This window comes from Thamnophis elegans, chromosome 5, assembly GCF_009769535.1.
Source record: "Thamnophis elegans isolate rThaEle1 chromosome 5, rThaEle1.pri, whole genome shotgun sequence".
NCBI lineage: Eukaryota > Metazoa > Chordata > Lepidosauria > Squamata > Colubridae > Thamnophis > Thamnophis elegans.
In genome coordinates this window covers 100,818,848-100,839,794 of record NC_045545.1, presented here as the reverse complement: position 1 = coordinate 100,839,794, position 20,947 = coordinate 100,818,848, and the positions used below count along the sequence as shown (strand labels likewise).

Here is a 20,947-nt window from a genome sequence, read left to right as displayed (position 1 = left end):
GCCCAGCTTTTGTTTTTTCTACCATCTAGGTGCCTCAAAAAACACTAACACATAATGTATAACATTATTGCAATTAAAATCCCTTTTAAAAATACACAAAACAATCATTTGGCAATCAAAAGCTCGGCAAAAGACATGCGTTCTTACTTTGTTCCTAAATTCCTGAAAAATTGGGGGGGGGGGCACGAGCATCACCCGAAGATTCTGCTGCACAGCCCTGGAGCCACACCAGGAAAGGCTCTTTCCGCAGACCAGGAAGTTCTGGGAAGAGACTTAAAGGGCCCATCCTGCTATCTGCCACCGAGACTGCAATCTTTCAAGAGAGGCAGCCTATCGTCCATCCACCCAACCCAACTTTCTCCTGTGCGCTGGCTGAATTGCAACTCCCCACTTTGTCCCCTGACTACCTGGCGCTGCTTTCGCTTTGGCTCCCTACCTTATTCCATTTCCCTCCATATCTTCCTAAAATTAAAAAAAAAAAAAACTAAACCTCGGTGAAAGCAAAAGAAAAAAGTGGCCAAGGACAACTTATCTGGTTCTGTCTGTTCCTTCAATAACAGCCAGCTCAACCTCTATTCTTCAGTGCTTTGGCCAAAAAGCTCACGCTCTCAACCAGTGGGTCTTCCTAGGTCCACCCTAGTGGGGAGTGAATTAAGCTGTGACTGAGGGAAATTAGCAAACTGCAAGCTTGGCCCTGCAAAGACTGGAGCCTCCTGTTGACACTGGCTTTTTAGTCTTGCGTCTGGGTGGTGGGCAGATGGCTTCTGGCACTCTGGACAGCAAGGGAAGACATCTCCTAGCCTTCCTAACCTCAACTCGCTTTGGACAAAGGTGGGCAGGCAAAAGGCCGCATCCTTCGATTACATGCCCCATCTTGCTATTGCTTGCCAAACACTGGAGCAGATACAGCCCTCACTTTCCTCCGCCCTTGAAAAGGTAAAATTAGTTCTCATATGCAAGCAATTCTTATTTTCCATAACTCTGTACCTCGTTGTAGTAATATAACTTTATATTATGAACCTCCTATGGCTCTTGGTCAAGTTGCTTTTATTCCTAGTCTAATTAATTCTTCTGCTTTCATTGTTTCACAACGTCAACATATTTCTTCTTCTTGGTTATTTTCTACTCCTCCACATGACTTAAATTTAGTCAAATGGAATTATCTTCGGATTAATCAGTTTACTCGGGGTTTATGTTTTTGTTGTTATGCTCGTCACAATTGGTTTAATCAATGGTCTGATTACCCAAAAGCTAAACGTATTTTAGATAAAGTAGGGAATTATAGTTATTGTATTCAGAAATATTGGTTATGGGGTACTATTAAAACATCACAAGGTCATAACACTACACCTGATATGTATCCTGATAATTTTCCTATTTTTCAAACTGATTCTTCTAATATTGGAAGGTAAAATTAGTTCTCATATGCAAGCAATTCTTATTTTCCATAGCTCTGTACCTCATTGTACTATTGATTCCTGAGGCTGAATGGAATGAAAAGAAACCAATCCAGGGATAGCTAAACCAACAGCAGTTTATTGATCAGCATCAGAATCAACAGCAGAATCAACAGCAACTTTTTAGAGCATCAGACAAGAGTTTTATAGCTTTGCAGTTTCTTAGTTCTCACCTACTTTACATGTTATTCCATTATTGGTTAACAAGTCTCCAAGGCACAGTAATTGGTTAGTAATTACATCATTGGTGTTCGTGAGAATGTACATGTTCTCACACACTGAAAGAATCAAATGTTATACGTTCAAAGAAGTAAATGTTAGAGGTTATACATTGTTTCATCCCGTGTCCTTGTTCATGCCTGGGAACACTGAAAAAGCAAAGAATTGCTGAAGTTTGCAATCACGTGTAACCACAGTTCTAAGAACCATCCAGATGATGCATTGTAATAACACTACACCTCATGGTGATGCCCACCTGAAGGGTTCAACTTTAGATCAAACTGTAGTTCTGTATTGTGAGAGCAAGGATTGTGGGGGTGACCCTACTGGCATCTTCTAGTGTGCAAATATTTGATAGTACTTTGCTGTTGAGCCTCGGCAGTGGATTGCAGCTAGCTTATCCATGACCTTATGCCTCAGCGGCTGACTCTATAATGTAGCTAACATTAATGTAGCTCTGTAAGATACCTAACCTTGAAGTTCTTTACGTTGCATTGCAATAATACAGAAACACATAAATTGTAGCTACATTATATGTAACGTTTTCCAGGTTAATCAGCAGCTCATAATATTCCTTCTGATTTTTTTCCCCCTTACCTTACGCAGATTTTCTCACAAAAGTGAAGTATTTATTTTAGAAGGCAGCCCAAAAGAGTAAGAGCAGGGTTTGGTTTCCAGTCCTTCTGCTTCATCCAAGGACCGTCTTTTTCCTCCCATCGAACGGGGGTCTGGGGGTGGGCTGCAAGGTGAGGCCTCCAAACAGCTCCAGAATCAAACCTCCTACACCTATTCTGTCCTCCTCTACTTAAAAGGGGTTTGAATGAGAAAAACAGCATCTATCCCTACCCAAATCATTCCCAGCAGGCTCAGCAAAGCAACCCCCATGAGAAGGGAGGGGGGAAAGAGGTGGAGACCCATTGTGTCCTTGCGGGGGGGGGGGGCTTCCTCAAAGCAGCTGAAGGCAGGTTAGCGCCACTTTGAGTGTTCGTTGCTTGCCCATTTCCAGTCCGTTCCTGGCACAAGCACTAACTTCACGCCTGTGAAACTGTGGTGTATCTCGGTTCCTCTCACGCAGTGTGAACAGGCTGCCGGCTGCCGAGGGACAGATTTTCTCTGCTCACTGCTCTGTGCCACCCTTTGTGGCTTCTCCAGGAGAAGAGGCCTTGCTGGCAATCAACCTGGGGAGCCCCAAAGGCCGTTGGGGGCTCGCTGGTCGACAACAGCCACACTTCCACCAGTTGGGTTGCCGAGCAAATCGCTCGGCAGCAAAGTAATAAACCAGTGGGTCCAGGCAGGCATTGAGGCTGGTCAGCGCCATAGTGATGCGACGAGCCACGTAGGTGGCACGGACGAGCGTGCAGTCACCCAGGACACCCACCCGGCCCAAGGTGTGAACCAGCTGCACAATGTGATACGGTGCAAAGCAGACCAGGAAAACCCCAAGGACCACCAGCACCGTCCGCAGGGCTTTGCGTCTCCCTGCTCGGGAGCTTGCCTGCAATCCAGGGGAAGCCAGGAGGCGCCAGGCAATCAGCGGGTAGCAGACACCGATCAAAAGAAGAGGCAGCAGAAAGCCAACCACGGCAGCAAAGATACTGATGCCCGAGATGCGCCCCTTCCAGGAACTGGAAGAGAAGTTTTCAAGGCAGGCGGTGCGGCCATCGGCGAAGGGGCTGGTCAGGGACCCACGGAGGGCTAGGAACAGGATGGCTGCAATGAGAACCAGCCACACCCCCACAGCAGCCACCAGGCGGTAGCGCAGCTGCCGGAACTGGAGGTGCTTCAGCGGATGGACCACAGCTACGTAGCGCTCGAGGCAGATGCAGGCCAGGAAGAGGGAGCTGCCGTAGAGGTTGGCGAAGAAGAGGCAGCCGGTGATTTTGCAGAGGGCTTCGCCAAAGGTCCAGTCGTTATGACGGGCGTGGTAAGTGATGCGGAAGGGCAAGGTGAGCACAAAGAGCAGGTCAAGGGTGGCCAGGTTCACCAGGAAGACATTGGCTGGAGCAGTGGCCGACTTGGTCCGGAGGAAGTAGCCCAACACAAAGAGATTCCCCGCTAGGCCGAGGAGGAAGACCAAACTGTACACCACGGGGAACAGGATGTACTGGAAGTCTGCACTCTCGGAGCAGGGAGATGTGTTATTGGAAGGCAGTCCGGAGTGGTTCCATGGCGGCGACTGGGACAGAAAGAAAAGCATTGTAACATTTAGTGCACATTTAATGTTTATTTGCTCTGACTCAGCACCCTTTCCCAGGCTTCTATGCCTTTATGGTAGGTTTGAAGGTCTGGCTGACCACGGAAGCCGAACCTCAGATGCCTCAAGCAACTCAGAGGCACGGAGTGATGGCTAATATTTGTTTATTCCCCATATTCCCATGACCACCTGCCTTAATTTGGGAAGCAAGCAAAGAGATCTGTAACCGAGTACCATCAGCATACCAGAAGGACTTAAACTCATGCTGAGAGACGACACCCAGAGGTTTATACAAAATAAAAAGCTGGAAAGGACCATGGAGGTCTAGTCCAACTGCCCCGTTCAGGCAGGAGACCCTAGAGCCCTCTGGACAAATGACCCTACCTTACAATCCTACCATACATAAGTACGATTCAATCAACAAAGAAATAACCAGATAAATAATTTTACATAATTAATATTGCTATTGATTAGGTTTACAACCAAAGCAATCTATTTTGTTCTCCCTTGTGGCGTTGTGACCCAAATGGACAAAACAGTCTGGTACACCCCTGTTGTCCAAGGGGTATCCTGTAAATGGCAAAGGCTTGATGAGGGCTGGTGATCCAGTTTATGTCTTCTGTGTCAAGGCCCCGTCAGAGCCCCGGTCAGAGGAGGAGATCGAGATGGAGCTAGGGGTGAGGGAGGAACGACCGGAGGAGCAGGACAAGGCAGTCCTGGGTCCCTCAGGCCTGAGAAAGGTCCCCAGTGAAGGACAGAGGGCACGAGACGACCAAGCAGTAAGAGAGGAGAGGGCAGGAAGCGGAGGAGAGGGCAGAGGAGCGATGGAGCTCCAGTGAGCTTCAGACCAATTAATTCCCCACACCCCCTCCCCCTCCCCAAGTGCGGAGAATGGAGATAAGCGCAGGGCGACCCAACTCGGGAGGAGGGTGCCCCGCCCCTCTTCACAAGGCTCACCCGGGGAATGAGATTTAAAGAGACGCTGTTGGGGGGGGGGGGGAATTGTTGGGAACAAGCATAGCCTTGCGTGCTGTTACCAACGCCTGGATAATTTGCTGTGCCTTGCCCTGCTTGCCTAGCCTAGCTATGCCTGAGTTCGCAGCGACACAATTCTACTCCGGGTTGTGTTGCTGTCCCAGTGAACTCTTCCTGTGACGAGGAGGACTCCCTGGAACCAAATTCTCAGAACTGTGGCTGCTCTCAGAACTACTAGAGGTGCATGTTTAGGGAAGGACTCCTGGACTTGCAGTGACTGGTGGGACTTTTGGGGGGAAATTGGAGTAACAAAGGGCAGTTAAGCCTTGATTCCTGCTGTGTTGCTTCTGTGCCCAGCCCCGGGTCATCACATCCTGTTTCTGGTAAGTGTGATGCAAAAGCCTCTTTGACTAAAGATATGCAGTAGGCAAGTCTGACTTTGTAGGCTTTTGTGGAACCTCTGAGATGAAATCCAGCAGTGGAAAGCAAGGAATGAAGAGTATTACGGAACAAGCCAGACTAGAGAGGAAGTCCACTTATGTACTGACATCTGTGAATCTGAACACAAGAACATTCAAGGCAGAACAGAGGGGAGGCAGGAAACAAATGTGTTATTGTGGCGAGGGGCTACAGGACCTGATTATAAAACTCCCAGGGAGGAGTGACTTAGCCCAAATGGGACCCTTGGTGGACAACTAGCTGAGCCAAGATGGCCAGGTTTCCCTCGGTGGTCCCGCGCCTGGTTTCACTCTCCAGAAGGCTGAAGAAGGAACGTGTGTGTGTGTGTGTGTGTGTGGACTGGAACTCCCAGCTGTGATCCTGCTGCCTGGAGTGGGAAAAGCAGAAGGAAGCCTGAAGAAAGGGACCAAGAAAGGGACATAGAAGCACAGGTATGCACTGGGCTTCAGGACAGCCGGTTTCAGTAAGCTTATAGAAGTCCTGGATGAGACCCCATGGGCAAAAAAATCAGGAGAGATGGCAATTTCTCAAGCGTAAGGGAATAAAAGCGCAATCAATCAGGCGTCTTTCCGGCGAGGACAAAGATAGGACTCAGGTTAGAGACACGTTCTGGATGCATAAGGAGGGCCTGATTAAGTTACAAGCCAAGAAGAAGTTACAGGTTGCCTAAAAGTTCAAAGAAAAGATTGACAGGAAGTGGAAGACAGGTGCAATTTCCAAGAAGGCATACCAGCAAATAGTCCCTAATATCTGCAGAGTTAGGAAAATCAAAGATTGCAAGGAAAGCTAGAAGTAACTTTTACCTCCACTTCCTGTAGTAAAAGAAAATCAAAGATAGAGTTTAGGATCTAGACAGCTTACAATACAATGCAAAATAGAAATATAGAAACCACTATCAATTAAGGTTACAAAAGATTAAATGCAGAGTAAAAGACAAGTTTAGGGTGGAGCAGGGGAAATGCCTTCTCTATCACTGCATCAACCACTTCCAGCCTACGGCTTCTCTATCAGGGCCCAAGGCCAACTGCAGAGCCAGGCGGGGCAAGAAGATCCAAAAAGTGGGGGTGGGGTGAGAAACCTTTGGTGGTCCGCAGCGCACTCGGGTGGAGGAGCTGCTCTGGGATGACCAATGGGCCAGTACTGGGACTAGAGCTCTGAAATATGGGACCAGCCTGGTAGCTCGTGGTGGGGCTGGAAATCTCCACCACAGAGGGAGGTACGTGAAACTTGCAACTTTGCAGGTGGTGCAATCTGCAAGGAGTAGCGTAGCCCTCGCTGGTCGGAATGAGGTAATGGTGCTGTTGTGGCAAGGAGGGGGGCGGTTGCAGCACAGGCGGGACGAAGCAACAGGTGTCGGCAACTGGCGGCTCTTTTGTCCTCCTGCTGTGGCTTTCTGTCGGCTGAACCCACCACTGACTGGAGTCCAGGCGAAAGCCCAAATTAGAATATAACATAGAATAAGGTTCTAGAAGGCCACGTATTCACAGCTGTTCCACCAGGGTTCAGCCGAAGCCCGCTGTCCCCCATCCAGACCCCGGCAGCCTCCAGGCACTATGAAGGGCAGCTACAGCATCACCTGGGTCACCAGGAGTGGAGACGCAGCACTGAGAATTAGCAGCCTATTGGTGACATCTCACCCTCTGGTGTCGCGTGATCTCAGCCAATGGTTACATGACCAAAAGCCACAGAGCGCCCCCCCCCCAGGTGCCCCACAAAGCAACGGCTTTGGGCTGGACCTCTCGCCCCCTCCCTATCAACACCAAGTGGAACTGGCCACCGAGAAAGGAATCGAACCTGTGCAATACTGCACTGCCCAGTACCTGCAGCCAGCCCAAAATGGTTGAGAGCATCAAAAGCCACCAAGAAGTCAAGAAGAGCGAGGATGGATCCGCTATCCCATCCTACTCTCACCAGGCCTGCAACCTCACCGGAAGCTGTCTTCTGGAGCTGTCTGTTGTAGGTCAGAACACTGTTATGCAACCACTCTTTGGGCAAAACTGGTCCTGCAGAGTGAGGGTCTAATGGTGGCTTCCACCACCAACTCCTTCTGATGTGTTGCATTAATCACATTACTGTGTTAATCACTGCCTGCACCCACCCAGAAGTCACTGTCCTGGAAGCAGATAACTGAGAGCCTTTGTTGAGTTCAAAGCATAGAAGTGTTTTTACTGCTACCCATACAAAAGAATCTAGTCAACCGATGGACAAAGCTAAACTGGCACAAGATACGGACAATGGAATTTCAGGGGAGGGGCTGGACCTGGGTCTCTTGTGGCCAGACTGACAATACATTTAATCCCGCCTTCCAGCTCAGCTGCTTCCCTCCTGCAAGCTTCCACTAACCGCTCCGTCTCCAAGGAACACAAGGATGCAGTTGCCCCATGTCGTCCTCCTGGTCGCTGCCTGGGTAGGACGTTCCTTTGAAGGTTTTGGTTTTATTTACCCTTTTACTGGTTATGAAAAGATAGCAGCTAAGCAAAGCAAGATCTGAGGCAAAAGCGTGCGAAATCACACATATCAATATGTGACCCAACCCTCTTCCCCTGGTAACCCCACCCCATAGTCCAATCTGCAAATCCCTCAGGTGTCATGTGGGTTCCATCTTCAAAAAGCATCATCAGGTTGGTATGCAAGACAGCTGGCCTTGGCCACCTCAATCACTATCTCCAGCATACGCAGTAGAAGGTGAGAACAAAACTCCCTTTTTACAATCTCTCCTGTACTTAAAACTTCCCTTCCCAAATACCAATTCCCCCCCCACCCCGTTTCAATGGCAGCCGAAAGCAAATAGCGAAACAGGGGCTGACATAACCATTCACAATAGGAATCAGCCCCCCCCTCCTCCTCCTCCTCCTCTCCTTGCCCATCTATGCTCTCGTCTATTGTGGAATGTTTTTAAGCACCTGGGGAATTATTACCATTATTATCACTCTGATCAATGCCTCACTTTGTTTTACTCAGGCTAGAAGGAAGATGCTTGCAAAAGGTGGGTCTCAACTGGTTCAGATCCAACTATGGTAACTGAACGGAATCGAAAGGTCTTTGCCCTGCCAGCTGCCACGCTGCCTCCTATCTGAGTTACACTGTGTGCCTACGCAGCCTTTGGCAAAGAAATTCCGGAAAAGGGAAATTAAAAAAGGATCCTTCTCCCTCCGTCACCACAAAATGCAGGTTTTTTTTGCAACACTCAGGCTTTGTAATCGGGATGAATCGGAGCATGAAGGAGGTGATGGACAGCCTCTGAACTCAGGGTGCGTCTTCTATAAGGAAGGCACAAGATTCTACTGCAAACATGACACTGTTGTGCAATATGCAAATTAAATCAGTGGACTTAGCAACGGTGCCAAGACTTTGCAAAGCTTTGATGAAGTCTGGGTGTTTGGGGGAGAAACACGAATGCTTTGAGCTTCACCTGACCAAAGGGCCAGCCACCACCAGGAAAATGATAAGCAATATTCAACTTTTGAAGCTTCTCCTAAACATGAGACCTCCCTGAGGAAACCATGGCTGCTGAGGGTTCAACCCCCCCACGCCCCCACCCCCAGGTACAGAAAAGCAGGACTCCTTAAGCTTGTCTGGCAGCTGCAACATGACAGCAACAGCCACGAACCTTTCAAATGAAGTCCCAGAGCCCAGTGAACAGCAGCTGCCAGTCCTCCTTTCCCCATTAAAGGCTAAGCCACAGGATGCCGGGGGGGGGGGGGGTGCTATAGGGCTTGACAACAGCACAAGACTGGGGGGGGGGTGCCACTTTTCTTCCCAGCTGTCCAGAGTGCTGAGAATTTTCCAGTCCGAAGAACAGAGGGGGGAGGGGGGAGCGGTGGTTGGCAGACCCACAGCCTAGCTGGAACCCTCCCCCATTCCACCCTCTCTTCTTCTTCTCCAAAAAGTGTGGGGTCCTGGCAGGCGACCACCATCGTTGCCACCCTCCTTCCAACTTGCCCATACCTCTGGGTGGTCCATGGAGCCGACTGCTTCTGTTGTGGGTGGCAGTGCCAGGGCAGTCAACTGCCTGCTGCTCCCCTGCCTGCTGTAACCTCCCCCCTGCTCACCCCCCACAGCCCATTCCAGGAAGACTTGTTTGGGACCTGCCCCCTTCCAGCTCCGGCAAGGGGAAAGCCCAAAGAGCTCCTAGGCCGGTCCCTTCCCTGTTCTTATCTGGCTGCTGTCAGGGGGAGGGCAAAAAGTGAGCTTGATTCTCCCACCCAAAGGCTTCTGTCTGGGGCGCGGGGGGGGGGGGGAGACCAACTCAGTAACAGCTCCCCTTCCTCTTTCACTCTCCCCACCCTGTTCTCTTTGGCAAGCCAGAAATGCCCAGAATTGCGCAAGAGATCTCTGTGCATTCACAAGTTTTCTTTTTGGGCTAAAAGAGGCAAGTCCACAACCGGCAGCAGGGAGGAAGGAAGGAAGAGACATCAGCAATATCAGCACCCCCAGCCTTTCTCCTCCCCACCTACCACCACCACCACCCCACTCCTTTGTGTCCCTTCGCCTCCCCTTCTCATGTGCACAATCTCCTGATTTAAAAAAAAAAAAACTGGGTAGAAATGGTGATGCTCAAACTATGGATTTTAGGAAGGCAAATTTTTATAAACCAAGAGAAACCGGAAATAAGGTATTCTGGGAAGGAAAACTTAAGTGCAAAGGTTTTGTAGGCAGTTGGGATATTTTGAAAAGGAAATTAAGGATGGCATCACATCAGCGAAGAAGAAAATTATCTAAAGAAGCTGACATGGTTGGAGAAGAGGCTCACAAGAAGGAAGCTGAAGAGAAAAGATGCTTATGGAAAACGGGAGAGGGCCCTACAAACAGAGATCTCTCCAAACTTCTGTCCAGAAAAGTCTGGATGAGCCAGGAAGGCAAAGGTAGAACATGAGCAAAGGTTGGCAAGAGAGGCAAAATTTAGGAAGACGAATCCCTTCAAATATGTCAATAGCAAGAAAATGTCAATGAAGGCGATAGGCCGATGGCTGATTTTAGATGGCAAAAACTGAGTAAGTGACCAGGAGAAACCAGGAGACCTCAGATGCTTCCAGATGCCCATTCAAGGTGCCAGTTATTACCTTTAAAGACCATCTCATGGGACCGAGTGGCTTGGAGTCTTATCTCTACCCAGTCTGGTCAAAAGAGGAAAGTATGTTGTAGACCCTGCTGGTTAAAAGAATTTTGGCTGGTGAGATCTGGGGAGAGAATCCTCTCTGCTGCTGCCCCGGCTCTATGGAACACCTTGCCTCTCTTTCTGGCTCTGAAAACCATGAATGACATAGAACATAGAATAACAGCATGGAGGAAGGAGGGGACCTTGGAGGTCTTCTAGTCCAATCCCTTGCTCAAGCATAAGACCTTATGCTACTCTGGTCAAATGGTTCTCTTCTTCAAAACCTCCAGTGATGGGACACCCACAATTTCTGGCTCCTTGTAGGTTGGACCTTTCTTTAATGATCTTCTAGCTATCACTTCTTATCCTGCCTTCAGGTGCTTAGGAGAATAGGTTGATTCCTCTCCCCTCTGTGACAGCCCCTCAAATAGGACCTTTTCCTCTCGCCTGAATCATCAACCCACTGACAGTTGAGTTGCTGCTGCTGCCAAAACCCCTCAGGTTCACCCCATATTTCATTGCAGTCTATTGAAACCCAAAATTACCTCCTCACTCAGGCCACCAATAGACATTCCACCTCCACCTGCCATGATTGAAGGTGAACAACATTTCAAAATTAAGGAAATCCTGGACTCACGCACACACCACGGCACCACACAATACCTACTTGCCTGGAAACACTTTCCCCCATCGCAGAATGAGTGGGTGGCTAAGAATCATGTTAGAACCCCCCAACTTACTGAAAAGATTTCATGCACAATACCCTGATAAACCCAAATAACTCATTGCTCTGTCTTCTCATTGTGTTTTCCAGGTGGACTTCTCCTATTCCCAGGGAGGCAGCATGTCAGGTCCCATAGATCCCTATGGGGATGCTGCCATTCTGGTGGGGAGGGGGCCTGGTTTCATTCCTTAGTTTATAGCCTTTTTCCTAGTGCCTATCTATCCTGTAGTTTGATTTACCTTCTTGGGAATGTAAAAGGGGGAGGGCCATCTGTTTTGTCTTAGCTCCAGAGCCTCCAGCAAGCGACGCCTAAGAACAGCTTCTTACCACCTTCTCAGCCTGCGATCCTCAAAACAACCGCACCTGCGGATTGGCCTATTCAATACCAGACTGAGGGGGGGGGGGTTTCTAACCGCTTTAACCTAATGGAATTGGACGGGAATCTTCAGATCATGCTTTCAGCCGCCCAGAGTCTCTAGGGAGTGGGCGGCATATACAAATGCTAATAAACCTTGAACCTTGAAACCTTTCTTTATCTTTCTATCACTTTCCTTTCAATAATAGTTTCTGTTTGAAATGCTAAGTGCTTCAAGCATTCTACTTTCTTGAGCGGAGGGGAGAGGCAAGTCCTTACAGGAAGACTGCTAACATGTCACCCCTAGTTCTTCTTTGTTAAGACTAGACTAGAATAGACTGGACTAGAGCTGGAAGGGACCTTGGAGGTCCTCTAGTCCAGTCCCATGCTCAAGCAGGAGAACCTGTCCGATACCATTTCAGACAAGTGACTGTCTAGTCTCTTATTTATTTATTTATTTGTTTGTTTGTTTGTTTGTTTGTTTGTCTTGTATGCCGCCCGCTCCCGGAGGACTCCGGGCGGCTCACAAAAGACAAAGGAAAGGGGGAAAACGAGACAAAGACAACATATTAAAAACAAAACCAACATTCACAATTTCCGTGGAGGTAGATGCTTCTCAGCTCCCCCCAGCCAGCTGGAACAGCCAGGACTTGGTGGCTTTGTGGAAGGCCGGGAGGGTAGTGAGGGTCCGGATCTCGACAGGGAGCTCGTTCCAGAGGGCCGGAGCTGCAACAGAGAAGGCTCTCCCCTGGGGAGTCGCCAGCCAACATTGGCTGGCGGATGGAATCCGGAGGAGACCCAACCTGTGCGATCTTATCGGTCTGAGGGATGTAATCGGCAGGAGGCAATCTCTCAGGTACACAGGTCCAATGCCATGTAGGGCTTTTTTAGGTAGCGACCAGCACCTTGAAGCGGATTCGGAGACTAAAAACTTCCAGTGAAGGTGAAATGAGGACCCAGACTGTGGGGGTGATATGCTGACTCTGTAAACCGCTTAGAGAGGGCTGAAAGCCCTATGAAGCGGTATATAAGTCTAACTGCTATTGCTATTGCTATTGCTATTGCTATAGTCATGATGCCTGCACCTGGTCCAATGAAAAACTGTACAAAAGAGATGGTTTGCACCCATCCAAGAAAGGGACTGAGTTACTTGGCATTAAATTCACATTTAAATAAATAAACATTAAATAAACATTTAAACTGAACAGTGGGGACAGAGAATTAATTGATACAGAACATTTCTTTCCCCAGCAATCTAAAATTCATAGGGTTATCAGTGCATGTAACACAGATGTGTGTGCAGGTAAGATTATCACTCTTGCTGTCAAGCAAAACCAAGCATTTAATAGTGAGTGCCATACCTTGTGCATGAATCATACAAGAGGCAAGAAAATAGGAGCAGTCAGGCATAACACAGGTAGACAGTAAACACAGGGTCAATCAAAATGGACTCAAATGTCTATACACCAATGCACAGAGTATGAGGAATAAACAGGGTGAATTAGGAATTCAAGTAAAAGTGGGCAGATACGATATTGTTGCCATTACAGAAACTTGGAGTTTTGATTTTGTTGGGGTGTGTGTGTGTGTGTGTTACTTGGAATGCTGACAGCAAGTTTAGAAGAGGGATGGCCTAGGGAACATATGGATGGCACAGACTAGACATACCTACTTCCCTCAACTGTTCATCATATGGTTTAGTCTCCAGAGCCCTTATCACCTTCGTTGCTCTTTGCACTTTTTCTAGAGTCTCAGCATCTTTTTTGTATCATGTGATCAAAACTAGAGTGTGTTCCAAGCATAGTCTTACCAGTGCAACGTAAATAGCAATAGCCTTAGACTCAAATACCACTATACAACTCTAAGCTGTTTACAGAATCAGCATCTTGCCCCCAACAGTCTGGGTCTTCTCCTTTTACCCACCTCAGAAAGATGGAAGGCTGAGTTGACCCTGAGCTGGTCAGGATTGAACTCCTGGCAGTGGCAGAATCAGCCAGCAATGCTGCATTGAGGCAACTGCATCACCACGGCTAAAGTGGTATTAACACTTGATCTTGGTGATGCTACCCCTCTTCTGATGCAGCCTAGGGGGTTCACTGGGACAAAAAGGACAAGTCCAAAATGTGGAAAGAGAGGCACACAACTAAGGCAGAATATCAGCAACTATCCTGAACCTGCAAAAATTAAGCCAGGAAAGCTAAGGCTCAGAATGATTTAAGACTTGCAACAAATGTCTAAAATAATTTTAAAAGCTTCTTTCAACTTATAGAAAACAAGAAAAAAAGGAAAGGAAATGACTGACTGATCATTAATTGGTCAATATTAATGGGGAAAAATGGGAAGAAGGTGGCAAGCAACAGGGAGGAAGCAGAACCAATTTGCACCAAAGAGAAAAAAAAACAATCCAACCTATCAAAAACAATACTTTGGTTTGGTTTGGTTTGGTTTGGTGCCTCCCACCCCCACCTCTCGTAACCGTCGCAAAAGGATACCATGGTCGATGGTATCGAAGGCCGCTGAGAGGTCAAGAAGCACTAGGATGGAGGGGTGACCTCCCTCCCTGGCTCTCCAGAGATCATCGGTCAGTGCGACCAAAGCGGTTTCCATGCTGTAGCCAGGCCTGAATCCGGACTGAAAGGAATCCAGATAATCGGCTTCATCCAAGGACCGTCGGAGCTGAGAGGCTACCACTTTCTCAACAACCTTCCCAATAAAGGGGAGGTTGGAGACTGGACGGTAGTTATTCAAAATGGCTGGATCCAGTTATGGCTTCTTCAGGAGGGGTCTCGCCACCGCTGTCTTCAATGCCGGTGGAAAGAAGCCCTCCCGAAGAGAGGCATTCACCATTGCCTAGATCCAGCCCCGTGTCACCTCCTTGCTGTTCGCGACCAGCCAGGAGGGACATGTGGCAGCACTCACCGCTCCCATGGCCTTGTCCACTTCATCAGGAGCAGCAAGTTGAAAGTCAGTCCAGAGATGTCGTTCAAGACCTTCCCCCGGTACCCCGGCTGGCTCTGCGCAATTGGAGTCCAGGTCCATCCGAAGCCAAGCAACTTTGTCCACGAGGAAGTGGACATATTCCTCTGCTCTACCTTGTAGGGGGTTATCCACAACCCTCCCATTTAGGAGGGAGCGGGTCACCCTAAACAGGGCGGCAGGGCGTGACTCAGCAGATGTTATCAGAGCGGCAACATAGGTGTTCTTGGCTGTCCGTATTGCCGAGAGGTATGCTCCGATGCAAGATTTTAATAGTGCTCGGTCTGACTCGGATTTACTGGACCTCCAGCGGTGCTCTAGGCATTTCTTTTGGCGCTTCATCTCCTGGAGGTCCTCGGTAAACCAAGGGGCCCTCCTGGATCCACTGCCGTGGATCAGCCGTAAAGGCGCAATCCGGTGGAGAGCCTCAGACGCTGCCGAGTTCCAAGTAGCAACTAAGGTCTCCACCGAACTGCGGGCGAGAGTATCAGGCATAACACCAAGCGCCATCTGGAAACCCTGAGGATCCATAAGGTGCCTGGAGTGGAACCACCTAATCGGTTCCTCCTCCCTACAGCAGGGGATTGGTCTCCGGAAGTCAAGCCTCAATAGGAAGTGGTCCGACCATGACAGGGGCAAGATCTCACTGCCCCTCAAACCAAGATCACAGCTCCACTGCTCCGAGAGAAATACGAGGTCGAGTGTGTGACCCGCTGAGTGAGTCGGACCCTGGATTACTTGGGTCAAGCCCATGGCTGTCATGGAAGCCATGAACTCCTGCGCTCCATCAGAGTGTTCGCCAAGCGAAGGCAGATTGAAGTCCCCCAGTATCCCAAGTCTGGGGAACTCAACTGCCAGCTCAGTTACTGACTCGAGGAGCGAGGGAAGGGCTGTCGTCATGCTGTTGGGAGGCAGGTAAGTTAACAACAAGCCCATTTGCCCGCAAGGTCCAACTTCACCAGCAAGGACTCACACCCGACAAACTCCGGAGCAGGGATCCTACGAGGAACTAACGACTGCCGGATAACAATGGCCACTCCCCCGCCCCTTCTCTGAGGTCGCGGTTGATGAAGCACCTGAAAACCCTCTGGGCACATTTCAGTGAGGGGGACTCCTCCCTCCGGGCCCAGCCAGGTTTCAGTAATACATGCCAGGTCTGCCTCCTCGTCTACAATTAGGTCCTGGACGAGGGGAGCCTTGTGAACCACAGACCTGGCATTTAGCAACAGCAACCTGAGACCAGGGTCCTGGCTACTCACGCCATCTGGCCTTGGAGTGGAACTCACAGGGCTGGAAGGCTGGATTCCTCTGACATAGGGAACCCTCCTTCCCGGACCCCAATATTCTGGCCCACTCCTGCATCTATGGTCCCTCCACCCTCTCCCCCGGCCGCCGAATTCCCCGGCAGGCCCTTCGACACACACATCCAAGGGCCGGAACCAGGCCTGGGTCCCCCTAACACTTCTGCCAAAGCACTCAGTGCAGGAGGTACCCAGCTAAACTCCCGGCCCACCACACATACCCATACATACAATCAGTCAATCCCCACAGTACAAGTTAAAAACAGGGAAAACAGTAATATCATAATAAAAAGTGGGAACATTCAGTCAACCACAGTCATACCACATGCTCTCCATACAATTAAAAATTATAAAAAATTACAAGTGTATAAAAAATTATAAAACTGCGCAATATAGCCGATTGTATAGTCCGAAAAGGCCACAAAGGGAATAATGTCCAAACCTCCCACACGAGTGTCCGAGATCCAAGGAGTAGTAGTGGAGACATATAATAATAGCCCAGCGATGGTCCAGAGAGAAAGCCAGGAAAAGTCTGAGAGGCAAGTAGGCCACTGGCGGTAAGTAGCGAAAGTTGTAGGGCCAGCCACAGGTGACGGCAGGCCAGCAACCACCCCTCCCCTCGGGGACAAAGAACACCCGGGAGCCAAGGAAACCCCACGATAAAAAGGGGGGGGTATTTTTAGCCCCACTCCCAGATGTACCGTGACACTCCCAGTGGAGGCAGCCCGTTGGTAGGCCATCAGGCTAGCAACCCCACCCCCACCCTCACCCTAACCTTAATCCTAACCTTAAATTAAACTAACCCCACCCTATAATTCTAAACTAACCCTACCCTGTCCCTGACCCTGCAGCAGCACAAGCAGCAGATGGAGGCATCAGACAACCTGGGGGGGTCGGGTCCCCCCAAAACAGTCTCTGATAGCCGCTTCCACGGCAGCCAAAACGGTCTCAGCAGCTCTTCCAGGCTCCAACAGGCCCCCTCGGCCCCGGTGGTCGGGAAGTCTCCGCCCGCCTCTCGCTACGGGTAGCACAGCAAAGTTCGTGAGATGGTTCAATTCGCCCAGCTACTTGAGTAATGACACCAACAAAGCTCCACAGCATTCAGTGCTCTCTCTCTGGGTATTCTCAGCATTCGCTCTGTTTTTTCAATATTGTCAGCGTTCTCTTAGCAGAGACAGAAAGGAAAAAAAGAACGTCGGCCAGGGGGCAGCCAAGGCCATCCCTAGCTCTTCCCACAGACGCAGCAATTCAGCGTTCAGCATAACAATAGGGGTGGCAATTCAGTCAGTTAGATGGTTAAATAATGGTTTGATGGTCCTTCAAACGGAGGCAGCCGCAACCATAATGGCCCAAGGCAGTTGTAACCCTGAAAAACAGTGGGAAAACCCACTGAAAAACAGTGGTCCCCAAACTTTCCCGGTCCACGGACCGGCAGCTGCAGGAGATGATTTTGCGTGCACACTGGTGGTGGGTTCCTACCGGTTCAGCTGAACCGGTAGTGGTTTGATGGCCTGGGTCACTGTAACCGGCAGCAACCCAGGCCTGCAATGGCCCTGAACCGGTTTTCCGGGCAGGCGCCGCCATCTTGTTTTTTGCTTCTGCGCATGCACGGAGCCATTTTTATTGCACTGCGCACAGCACGCATCAAGCATGCACACACAGTCATGAGCAAACCGGCAGTAGCAACTGTCAGAACCCACCCTTGGTGCGCACCCACTGCTTGTGCAAATGCAGCTTTGTGTGCTCACCCACCGCATGTTCAACCTGGTCTCCAACGGGCCACAGGCTGGGGGTTGGAGATCCCTGCCGTAAAAAGACAAATTAGGAATAAAAGTCAAAATAGGCAAGAAAATGGTAATCGCCTATTGACTCGGCATGAGTTCAAATCTCCAGCTCCAGATGGATTGCACCCAAGGGTTCTGAAGGAGCTGGCAGAACCCCTGAACCACCACAGAGCTTGGAACCACTGAAATGTAACTTTCAAAGATCCTGAAGCACCAGGGAACCGTCAGACGACAGGGGAAGAGTTGACGTGGTTCCCATCTTCAAAACGTGGGGGCGGGGTGGGAGAACGGATCCAGGTAACTACACAGCCATCAATACCTGGGAAGATCCTGGAACTGACAATCAAGCCATGAGTCTTCCAACTCTGTTATTCTGAATCTGTGAACACTGAGAAGCAACCAAAGTGATACCCAGAAGCCAACTTGGGTTTGTCAAAAACAGATCATGCCAGACAAATGTTATTTTTTTTAACAAACTAACTAAATTAGTGAATCAGCAAAATGCTACGGCTCTAGTGTATTAGGACTTCAGTGAAGCATTTAAGAAAACAGACCGCAGTCTCTTTCTTGGTAAAATAGAAAAATGTGAGTTAAACAGCATCACCACCATATAGATTTGTAACTGGCTGAACAATTGGACTCAATGAGTTGTCCTTAAAGGTACTACATCCACATGGAGGGAGGTGATCAGTGGGGTGCCACAAAATTCAGTTTTAGGCCCAGTATTCTTCAATATCTTCATAAATGACTTAGATGAGGGAATAGAAGGGGAACTCATCAAATTTGCAGATGATGCCCAGTTGGCAGAAATAGCCAACACTGCGCTATTTGTCTTCTGATCCTTCCAGAAGGATCTCAACAGACTTGGACACTGGGCCCTATATAACAAAATGAAATTCAATAGGGAGAAAAGTAAGGCTTTACACTTGGCAAGAGAAACCAAATGTACAAGGTACAGTTGAGGTGAAACTTGACTCAATAGCAGGAATTGTGAGAGGGATCTTGGACTCTTAGTGGACAATCACTTAAATACGAGTCAGCCATGTGTCACCGCAGCCAAAACAGTTGATGCAGTTCTAGGCTGCATTAACAGAGGGATCACATGAAGACTTAGCATCACTTTAGAATGCCTGGGTAAGACCACACTTGGAATATTGCATCCAGTGTAAGTCACAATAGAAAAGATGTTGAGACTTCTAAAGTCTTAACATCGATTTAATATTGGGGTGATCAAAATTGGATGCAATGGGTGCAGAGAAAAACCACAAAGATAATTAGGAGGGGCTAAAATATATGAAGAATGGTTGCAGGAATTGGATATGTCTAGCCTAGTGAATAAAAGGACTGGGGTGACATGATAGCAGTCTTCCAATATCTATGGGGCTACCAAAAAGAGGAGGCCCTCTCTGTGGGGGATGGGTGGTTAAGAAGTGTGAAATATAAATAAGATGGGGTAAATCTCTCCTCCAAAGCACCAGAAGGCAGAACAAGAAGCAACACACGGAAACTAATCAAGGAGAGAAACAACCTAGAACTAAGGAGAAACTTCCTGACAGTTAGGACACTCAGTGGACTGGCTTGCCTCCAGAAATGGTGAATGCTCCAACTCTGGAGGTTTTTGAGAAGAGATTGGGCAGCCATTTGTCTGAAATGATATAATGGTATCTCCTCCTTGAGCAGGGGATTGGACTAGAGTCACCAGATGATCTCCAAGGTCCCTTCCAATTCTATTATTCTGTTGTTATTCCTGGCATTTATTGCAAGGTCATTCTGAGCCTTAGCATTCCTGACTCCATCCTTTCTGATCCAGGCTAATTGCTGGTTTTAGTTTTGTCCCACTTTCCATTTTTTATACTTATCCTTTTTGTCTCTCGATTTATAAATGGGGCCTCCTTTTTTTCTCTCCGTGGTACTGTGTTAAATCTGGGCTTTTATAGTTTGATTTTGCAGTTTCCCAAGCATCTTCAGTTGTCCCCCTCCCCCCCCCTTTTAGGATTTTCATCCATGGAATCCTTCCTAAACTCTTTACTAGTTTGTTAGAAATCAGCTCTTAGAGTCTAAGACGCTAGTTTGATTTTGTTGAACTACCTGTGTCTGCATTGTGTTGAATATGACATGATCACTTTCCCCGTTTCCACAACTTCAACCCCCTCCCCCATCTTTTCATCTGTTAGTAAGAATTAAATCCAGTAATTCAGTAATGGCAACAGTCTCCTACTTGCCCTCCCTTACTGAGGCTTCAGGTCCTTCCTCATACTTTGAATGTGTGTACAGGCATCTCATTCCTTCATGACTGTTTGCTTCCTACTATTGGAAGAATGTCCTTCTGGGTTCAGTTACAAGTGGGGGAAAAGACACTGGATTCATGGAAGTCGCCTGGAAAGGTTTATTGATGATCAGGATCGCATGGCTTGAGTTCCTGGACAAAAAAAGGGAAGAGATGCGGGAAGCGCCTGGGTCTTAAGCCCTCCGTTGGGCTTTGAATCTGAGCGTGCGTTTTGATTGGTTGTCAGGCTCCCATGGAGCCATCATGCAGGGGCAACTTTGTAGGTTGTCTTTTGAGTCCCAGGCTTGGTTGGTTCTTGCTGAGTGATGTCATGAAAGGGCTTTGGGCAATTCCTACCATGGCTCTGCCTGAATGGCCCATTGACACAACTGGCGGGGTGGGTGGGTAAGTTTCTGCCTCCCTTTTAGGGGAAATATTCTGCCCTTTTAACATTTCCTAAAATATTTCATACATCTTACGTCCTGACGTGTCCCGCCCCCTTTCCGTCAATCAGGCATGGCGGGAGAATTGGTGCGTTCCTATTGGTTAACGCTCTTTCAGCTGACAAAAGAGCTGTCAGAGCGCAATTTGTGTTCCTGTTATGGTTAAAGTTCTGAATAAACCCGTTGCATCAGCACAGGCCTCCCCATTGCTTCAGTCACTGCATGCATGCATGTATGCATGTATGCATGCATGTATTGCATCTCTAGGAGAAGGGTGGGTGATGACTTCCTACACCTCCCCTCCTGTTTCATGTCCGACTTCCCCTTCCTTCTCCTCACCGTTTGACCGGTTGTCTTGGGAGTTTGTGCTTGGGATTACCGTAAAGCCCTTCGGAGGAGCCAAGCGAGCCCAACCACATCCTTCCCGGGTCTCGTGAGGGACGTGCCGAGACTCTTCTGAACAGCTTCCTCTATGGCTCTCGCCAAACTAAAGGTAGACCTTGACTTACGACCGGAACGAAGTTATGGCAGAGCCCTGCAAAAGGGAGCCCCAAAGGCACGGCCGCTGCGGCGCCCCTGCGGCCACTCGGCCCTGAGGGAGCCTGGGGAACCGGCGCTCGCCTCGGCCTCCCCTCCCGCCTGAGGACCCACATTTCCCTCGGCCGTCGGCCCCGCCCCTTCCGCTTCCGCTGGGCC

The 20,947-nt window shown here is 49.0% G+C and overlaps 1 protein-coding gene across 3 annotated transcripts; it reads right to left on the bottom strand.

Moving 5' to 3' along the window:
- Window positions 1-2,045: 2,045 nt before the first annotated feature.
- LOC116509518 (lysophosphatidic acid receptor 6-like) lies at window positions 2,046-20,914 on the bottom strand. 3 transcript variants are annotated; one of them, XM_032218668.1, is made up of 2 exons: window positions 9,253-9,378; window positions 2,046-3,852 (listed from the first exon to the last, which is right to left on the bottom strand). In XM_032218668.1, exons 1-2 carry the CDS (start codon window positions 9,265-9,267, stop codon window positions 2,794-2,796), a joined length of 1,074 nt encoding a protein of 357 aa, XP_032074559.1. In that variant the 5' UTR covers window positions 9,268-9,378; the 3' UTR covers window positions 2,046-2,793. The 3 variants fall into 3 exon arrangements, 1 of the variants encoding a protein (XP_032074559.1); XR_004255512.1 differs by lacking the exon at window positions 9,253-9,378 and adding an exon at window positions 20,591-20,914 and having other exon boundaries at window positions 3,765-3,852; XR_004255513.1 differs by lacking the exons at window positions 2,046-3,852; window positions 9,253-9,378 and adding exons at window positions 10,093-10,452; window positions 20,591-20,895.
- Between the last annotated feature and the right edge of the window lie 33 nt (window positions 20,915-20,947).